Source organism: Poecilia reticulata, linkage group LG1 (assembly GCF_000633615.1).
Source record: "Poecilia reticulata strain Guanapo linkage group LG1, Guppy_female_1.0+MT, whole genome shotgun sequence".
NCBI lineage: Eukaryota > Metazoa > Chordata > Actinopteri > Cyprinodontiformes > Poeciliidae > Poecilia > Poecilia reticulata.
In genome coordinates, this window is record NC_024331.1 from 871,770 (window position 1) to 880,867 (window position 9,098).

Sequence of the window (9,098 nt, forward strand, 5' to 3'; positions counted from 1 at the left end):
ATCCATCCATCCATCCATCCATCCATCCATCCATCCATCCATCCATCCATCCATCCATCCATCCATCCATCCATCCATCCATCCATCCATCCTCTGTACACACTTGTCCCTAGTGGGATCAGAAGGGGTTCTGGTACCTATCTCCAGTGAACATTTCGGGCGAGAGGCGGGGTACACCCTGGACAGGTCGCCAGTCTGTCACAGAGACAGACAGGACAAACAGCCATGCACTAACACCTACGGATAATTTAGAGAGACCAATTAACCTGACAGTCATGTTTTTGGACTGTAGGAGGAAGTCCAAGTACCGAGTACCTGGAGAAAACCCACGAATGCACAGGGAGAACATGCAAAATCCATGCAGGAAGACCTTGGGCCGGGAATCGAATCCAGAACCTTCTTGCTGCAAGGCAACAGTGCTACCAAGGCTTTACTGCGTACAATTGCATTAAAAAAAATAATATAGTGTGGTATTTTTTGTATATTTTATCATCATCTTATTAGTGATCAGTCACTAGATTTTAGAGCATTTTGATCAATAATTTCACTGCAGGGTCAACACAAATCATTTGAAACTGACTGAAAATACATGAACCTCCATTATTCTCTTGTCTTAATCACACCCAGTTTAACAATAAAGCTTGATATGAAGTTCAGCTCACTTTACCTGCAGTTTTCGGATAACAAAATATCAGTAATCTTTAGCATATCAGACAACTATCTATTTAAAAAGATGTTGGGATTTGATTATACATACACAACCTACAGAAAAATTTGTTTTATTTAGTCCGCCGCTGTATTTTCTTTATTGTTGATGTTTTATTTCCAAAATGTCTGGTCAATTTTTAACATTTACATAGTGAATGGACAGGAAAGTGGGTAATGTGAAGGGGGACAAAGGTCATCCGACCGGGACTTGAACCTGTGACAGAAACATCGAGGACTAAGGAATCCATATGTGGGTTGTGTTTTAATCCCTGTGCCACCACCGCACCCCAACTTTTAACATTTTATAACACAAAAACATAGTGGGGCAACTGGTGGTTTAAAATACAGTAATTAGTTTGACTTCTCTATTTTCTTTCTCACAATTAGATACGCTGTGAGCATAATATAATTTTGATGTTTTGAATAAATTACCTTTCTGTGGTTGCTTTCTGGATGTTGCCTCTCCGTTTGTGATATCCATGAAGAAATCAGCAGGGTTGTTAAAAGGCTCAATTTGATACCCTGTATAAAAACAAGCCAGGTTTTTTAAATTACACAATATTCTTGTACAACTTTGTTTTCTTTTGCGCTGCTTGTTTGTGTTTATGTTACATACCAATGTCTGTAAAATATTCCAGAGTATGGTCTGCTGCCCCTGCGTACACAATTTCTCCTTTATGCATCAGAGTGAGGTGGTCAAACTGCTTGAAGATGGAGTAGCGTGGTTGGTGGATGGAGAAGATTACAGTTTTACCTCTTCTGGACAGTCTGGACACATGTTGAAGTGTTACCACAAAATCAAAACAGGAAACGTATGGACATTTGCTTTGTAGCAGGTACAAATAGCAGAAAATTGTTTTCTGCACATAATGCTACATGCTGTTTCAGTGTCTCATTGGTTTTATAGCATGTGAGGATGTGTTGTCAATGGGTTGATGTGTTATAACTTGGTCATACTTGTGCAGCAGACCAATGATGCAGTTTGCAGTGTTGGAATCCAGTCCTGTTGTTGGCTCATCCAGAAACAACAGAGAGGGAGAAGTTATGAGCTCCATCCCGATGCTGCACCTTTTCCTCTCCCCTCCTGACACGCCTCGCAGAAACTCAGTTCCTATCTGTGTTCATATGTACACACACACACACATGCACACACTCAAAAACTGTCAGCAGATACGGAGCAACATAAAACGTTTCCATGATCTTAATTTTTTTTATTTTTTTGTCAAACTTTAACTTTTTTGGATCTCATGTGTTGGACTAACACAAAGTATGACAAAATGATGCAAAGGATGAAAAGTTAACTGTATTTTAAAAATAAGCATCTGAAAATGAAGTTATAATTGTATTCAGACCATCTGAATACAAACATATTATACCCACACCACCTGCTGCAGCTGCAGACGGTGTGAGTTTCTCAGCCAGTGCATATCTAAAAAAGTAAAAGGTCAACAGGAGACACAATTAACACACAAATGTAGAACTGGATTCAACTTCTCTACAAGAAATTCTCAAAAATTCTCAAACTGAATAAAATGGTTTGGTCATTAGCAGGACATTTTTCCAGAATTTGACCATTTGCTGAAAAAGTAATTTGGCCATTTAATTTGGATCGATATTTTTTCAGCAAAGGAGTTTTAACATTTTCAGATAAGATCCATAGCACCCATAGAGGTGCTTCGCAAAGCAATACAAATTGTGTTGTTTTTACTTTAACAATTTTAGCATGATTCCATTGTATTGGAAAATGAATAAAGGTCACTGACACTCATTATATGTACTGATTTTTATCACTGACTGTTTACAGTACTGTAACTAGATAGCTAAACAACTTTGGCAAGAACTGTATTCTGGTTTTATAGCCTCATTAAAAATCACAAATCATAGAGCAAAGAAAGATAACAATTTGTTAAGCCAAACAACACCTGGGTTAGGAATTGCCTAAGAATATTGTTTATCCACTCATAAAGATGCAGTTTGTTCTGCATAAATCATTTCTCTGCATTAATCATTTCATTCCTATAAAAGTCTTCAGGGAACAATAAGATGTTGAAGTATTATTTCAAATGTTATTTTAAAGTGAGCTATATGTTGCAAAACCTACTTGTGCAAATAGAGCTCCGTACCTTAGTGTCAGCACAGTCCACAAGGCCCAGGTCTTGCAGGATGGAGTTCACTCTTTCCTGTTTATCAGCAGAGGAGTAATGTTTTGGGTTGAGACGCAGGTTGGCACTGAAGAGAAGGTTCTCCCTCACACTTAGAGTGCCCATCAAGATGTCATCCTAAGACAAAATCAAAAAGACAACATCAGAAAACAAGCGTTATTAGGTAGGGAACTTTGCACGTGTTTTCCTACCTGTACCACATAAGCAGAGCTGAGCCTGAGTTCAGAAGTGACAGCTTTGCCGTTGACTTGGACTGTTCCTTGGCGGAGTCCAGCTGGATCTTTTCTACCTGCTATGACATCTAGAAGTCTGTGCACAGAACATAAAACTTATTTTTATAATTCATGCACAACTGAAATGCATTTGTAACAATGTACTTGAGTGAAAACTTCTTACGATGTTTTACCACTTCCTGTGGCTCCCAAGATAGCATTCATCCCTGGCCTCATGATGCCACTACAAAACATATGCAAGTTCTACTTTTTTAAGGTACACTTTATTAATTAATATTGTTACAATTTCACAGACAACAATCAAAAAATATTTGGTGATATTACTTTTTTTTAAATATCACATATAATATGTGATACTTACATGAATGTAACCCAACCACTTTTACCCTTTCCTTGCAAATATTTAAAACATCAAGTGAATAAAAATATATATTTTTAACTAATATTTTAAATAAAATTTGATTATCTAAAATTAGATCATCTACAGTATGTTTAAATATTAGACAGTTTTGTGATGAGTTCTACTTCTTGTGTTTGTTAAAAAAACAAAACATTAAAGGTAAATGAATCAATAAAAATGAGCAACATAGACCTTTTGTTATTTATTTTACAGATAGGAAGAAAAAGATCACTATAATCAACAATGTCTAAATGCTATGTAGCATTGTATTACAATATAATATAATATAATATAATATAATATAATATAATATAATATAATATAATATAATATAATATAATATAATATAATATAATATAATATAATATAATATAATATAATATAATATAATATAATATAATATAATATAATATAATATAATATAATATAATATAATTTTCCTCTGCCTCTCTCCCGTTGGCAAGATATAGGCACCCCTATATCTTGTGCTTATCCAATTCGATAACGGTGTAAGAAAATGGATGGACGGATGGATAGTATAATTTTCATTAATTTTCCTACTTGCTCTGAATCTGTATAAGATTTGGGTGGAACGGAAACCTGACTGACAGCAATGAATGTTCCTGGATTTAACCTGGATTTTTATCTACAGGGCCTAAGGGTGACATTTTTTATGATTTAAAACTAGATGAAATAAACAAGATGTACAGTAAAACCACCAAGCAAGCAGTAACAAATAGAAAAAATGTAAAAACAAGAATAAATTAAAATACATGAGTAATGGTGCCATTGGCTTGTAAATTAGCATTCTGAAATGTTAAGAATCTGGTCTTACCTTACATCTTTGAGAATTTGTTTTTCAGGACCTATCTTTCGGCAGAACTTCTTCTCTTGAATACAGTAATGCAGCCTGGTGAAAGTAACAGTTGGCCCGGGTTCCTGGAAGCAAGCTTCAATATCAGAATCTGCCTGCGCGCCCTTGGTCATCTTCACACTCTGCAAATTTATCAAACAAATATGAAGGAAAAGTGCAAAATGTAGACTTAGGTTTGAAAAAGCTGAAGGACAGTCTGATGCAGAAACACATGCAGTATGACAAAAAGACAGTTGAAGCAGTTTGATAAAAAAGTGTTACTCAGGGAGACTTTTGGACTTCCCCTGTCTTCAGCCTAGATCTGAGGCCAAACAGGGACATGGCATCGAACTTTCCCCTCTGCCTCTCAATAGTAATTATACATAGAAGGCAATAAAGGCTGTTAGTAAAACGGTTAATAATTACAACTCACAGTGACTGTATCTGTCTGTCTGCAGCTTAACTAGAAAAGCCTTTTGTAACACACTAAGATATTTTATTGATCATAGAAACATAGTGGATAATCATAATTGAAGCTGTTTGCAAAAACACAAAGTGCCATTATGGAATTAACATAACTTTTAACTATTAACATAATTATATTCCTCAACACCATTACGAAGAAAACATAATTAAAACAAAATATAAAAAAATAACATCAAAAATTACACAAGAACAAAGAAACAAAACTGGATTTGGTTGAAAAAACCCCCCAGCATATTTGGACAGAAGATAATGATCTGTGGCCATTACTGGTCAAAAATCTCTTGTATTATAATGTATTGTAAAGGTATGTGCAAAGGTTTTTTATATGTAGCTACATTTGATTTATGATGATTTAAAACATGTGTTTCATTGAGATATTTTGTGATAGAAAAACCTAATGTACACGTGAAGAGATAAGGATAATCATAACTTTCAGAATGTTTTTAAAAAAGGAAAATTCTTCCCCATTTACTTCCTAATTAACTACAATTTAGAACAATTGTTGATTTTTCTAAAATATTTTCATAATGGATATTTAACAGGTCATATAAGAAATTATTTATTCATTTATCTCCAATTATAATACATTTTTTATACATTCATATAAACTATATATTTTTTATTTATGAAAGATAATCTCTCCAATTAAGCATTAAAATGAGTACTTGAATTAACTCTCGTGAAACAGTTGGTAGGCAAAATTTTTTCGAGGTGAAATATTTAAACAAATGTTTTAATTTTTTTATTTATAATTTATTTTATTTAACCAGGTAAACCCAGGGGTGAAAGTAGTTCTAAATTCTTGGGGGTACTATGGCAAAAGTAGATATAGATATATCCATCTAGCTCTCTCTATAGATAGATAGATAGATAGATAGATAGATAGATAGATAGATAGATAGATAGATAGATAGATAGATAGATAGATAGATAGATAGATAGATAGATAGATAGATATCCATCCATTGTCTATACACACTTGTCCCTTGTGGGGTCCGGAGAGTTGCTGCTGTGCCTTTCCAACTAACGTTCCGGGCGAGAGGCGGGGTACACCCTTGTCAGGTCGCCAGTTTGTTGCAGGGCAACACAGAGACAGACAGGACAAACGATCACACACTCACACCTATGGAGAATTTAGAGAGACCAATTAACCTGACAGTCATGTTTTTGGACTGTGGGAGGAAGCCGGAGTACACGGAGAGAACCCACGCATGCACAGGGAGAACATGCAAACTCTATGTAGAAAGACCCGGGCCGGGAATCGAACCCAGAGCCTCTTGCTGCAAGGCAACAGCTCGACAAACTGCACCACTACAAAATGGAGCCATGCTTATTTCAATGTCATTTGTGAATGTTAACTCCTCATTTTCAACAGTGGAGCCATAAAGGTTGAAAAAGGTTATCATTAAGTCTCAACAACATCAGTATTTCCACTAAATAAGAGGCAAAAATAAATAGTTTAATAGAGGAAAAGCCTCAGACTCTGAGTTCAAAGCCAGATGCCAGAGAGCACCAAACTCTTTTTTATTTTTTTTTAAAGATTAGAAAATTCATTTAATTTCACATAATTATCGCGGTAGAAGCCATTTGTTTGTTAAATAATGTTGATTCAATGTCAGCTGTTTTGCCACACCCCTTCCCCTCCCCTCCACCTCATCTGAGCTCTGGGTCAGAGCATTTTATTACTGAGCATGTTTTAAATTAAGCACTGTAGAGGATAGTTGGTGCTGATTCCTTTCTGTACATTTTCTTACTTGTTCATAACAATTCTCACTGACTGTTTGCGTGGGATATATTGACACAAAAACATCTACAACTTACTACCAGGAGTGGAGCGGTCCACCCCCAYATTTACATGAGTGGGATGGCCCAACCACACAGCTGCTTCGCTGTTGGCTTGTTGGCAAAATATGTTAATTCAATGATGAATTATTATTACCAAGGTTGCATGTATGGTTGAGGTCAACGGTGGAACAACTATAAATTGAACCATCAACCTTGCGATCACAAGACAACTGCTCTACCCACAGAGCCACGGTGGCTTACCAGGGAAACAAATGTGGTATCGAACTTAATTATTTCAAATATAGTCAAAGTGAAAAGTTCCTTTAGGTTAAGATTTGATTGAAAAATTTCAAAAATTTGGGGAATGATTAAATGAATGAATGGAATTAGAAGTGAATATGGTTATCCAGTTCTGAAGAATGTAGATGAAATAGCTCCAAATGAGGAGGAGAAAGCAAATATGCTGGGTAGGAAATTTGTTGAAATTCATAGTAGCAATAATTTAAATATAGAAGAAATAAAGAAAAGAGCTTATATACTTAAGGAAAATATTAATCTATTAGAAGTAGATACAGAATATAATGATCTATTGAATAATTCCTTTTCAACATTTGAATTAAACAATGCTTTAAGGAAAACAAAAAATTCTTCTCCAGGAAAAGACAATATTTCTTATATTATGATTAAAAAAACTTAGTATTTCATCTAAAAAGATATTATTTGATTTCTTTAATAAGATATGGGAAGGGTGTGTTTACCTGTGGCATGGAAGGAAGCAATTATAGTTCCAATTTTAAAGCCAGTGAAAGAGAAATCAAATCCTACAAGTTATAGGCCTATTGCATTAACATCACATATATGAAAAATAATGGAAAGAATGATACATGAAAGACTGAGTTATTTTGTGGAGAAGAAGAGGTATTTGTCAAAATGTCAAAGTGGGTTTAGGAGAGGTAAAAGTACTATGGATCCTATCTTGTGTTTAGAACATGAAATCAGAAAAGGGCAAGTTAATAAGGAGAGTGTGGTAGCTGTTTTCTTTGACATAGAAAAAGCCTATGATATAATGTGGAAAGACGGATTTTTAATTAAATTAAGGAAAATGGGGGTTAGAGGATCAATGTTTAATTGGATAAAAGATTTTTTACATAATAGATCTATACAAGTAAGAATAGGTCAACAATTGTCAGAAAAGTATTTTGTTGAAAACGGAACACCTCAGGGAAGTATTGTGAGTCCTTCGTTTTTCTCTATTATGTCTAATGGTATGTTTGACAATTTGGAGAATGGAATGGGATGTTCATTATTTGAGGTAAGAACTTGAAATTTATAGTTAAGAAATTACAAGAAGCAATATATAGTATAGAAGAGTGGTCATATAATTGGGGTTTTAAAAATTCAATAGATAAAACAAAGATTTTATTTTTCACTAGGAAGAAAGTATCTAATGATTTAAAATTGTATTTGTATGAACAAGATTTAGAAAGATTAAAAGAGTTTTTACATTTTTGGGTTTGTGGATGGATGAAAAACTCACTTGGACTAGTCATAGTCAAAAAGTAGTGGATAAATATAAGAGAGTTTTAAATGTTATGAGGTGTTTGGTGGGGAGAGAGTAGGGCGCTGAGAGGAAAGCGTTGGAAACAATATGGGTTTAATAAGATCTGTATTAGATTATGGAAGCCTAGTCTTTGGATCAGCATCACAAATGCTTCTTTAAAAAATTGATATTATTCCGTATCAAGCCTTTAGGTTGTGTACAGGAGCCATCAGAACAACTCCAATTTCAGCTTTGCTAGTTGAAATGGGGGAATTATCACTTTACCTTAGGAGATTACATTTAAGATTATCTTTCTGGAGTTATTTAAAGGGTCATTATGAAAACCATCCATGTCAAGAAATTTTAAAACCTAGTTGGGAAAAGGGGAAAAAGACTTTAAAGTCCTTTGGGTGGGAGATAAAAAGCGATGTGAAAGATTTTGATTTAAACAGTTCCTTTATCACTGGTCCATCCATCTCCTTTTCATGAAATCGTTGTGGACTTATCATTGTTGGAGAAGAGGAAAAAATGAAGTTTTTCAGAATCATACTCAGTGCAATCATGTATAGAAAATAAATACTTTGGTTATGGTTTAGGTTTTCAGATAAGCAGCCTTAATTTTAAATATTGATTCCCTCATTTTAACATGAGTGCAGCATCAGAAATACTACACTAGACTGCAGCTTCATAGGTAAATGTAGTTGTATAAGTAAACATTAAGATAAATATTAATGAAAGATTAAGATAAAAATTAACAGTGAGTGTACATAGGGAACTATATGGTTTGTATTTGTTCTCAGACCTGTAACCAGTACACTGTTTAATCTTTCAATGTTTTTCAGAACTTTTCAAATGTTTATCATATTTCTAACCGGCACCTTCCTCACTTTTATTTTTGTGTTTTTCAGCCGTTGCTCTGCAGTTTGACCAA

The 9,098-nt window shown here is 34.5% G+C and overlaps 1 protein-coding gene across 2 annotated transcripts in view; it reads right to left on the reverse strand.

Moving 5' to 3' along the window:
* abcg2b (ATP-binding cassette, sub-family G (WHITE), member 2b) overlaps positions 1–9,098 on the reverse strand; it is an 18,785-nt gene that overhangs the window by 7,913 nt on the left and 1,774 nt on the right. Inside the window, exons 2-8 of one of the 2 annotated variants that reach the window (XM_008404895.2) lie at positions 4,339–4,499; positions 3,267–3,326; positions 3,062–3,179; positions 2,832–2,987; positions 1,666–1,823; positions 1,325–1,476; positions 1,141–1,230 (exon numbers count right to left, since the gene is read on the reverse strand). In XM_008404895.2, coding sequence (XP_008403117.1) covers positions 1,141–1,230; positions 1,325–1,476; positions 1,666–1,823; positions 2,832–2,987; positions 3,062–3,179; positions 3,267–3,326; positions 4,339–4,490 — 886 coding nt within the window. In that variant the 5' untranslated portion in view covers positions 4,491–4,499. Of the gene's footprint in view, positions 1–1,140; positions 1,231–1,324; positions 1,477–1,665; positions 1,824–2,831; positions 2,988–3,061; positions 3,180–3,266; positions 3,327–4,338; positions 4,594–9,098 lie in introns of those variants that run through there. The other variant, XM_017303035.1, reaches the window with a different exon arrangement.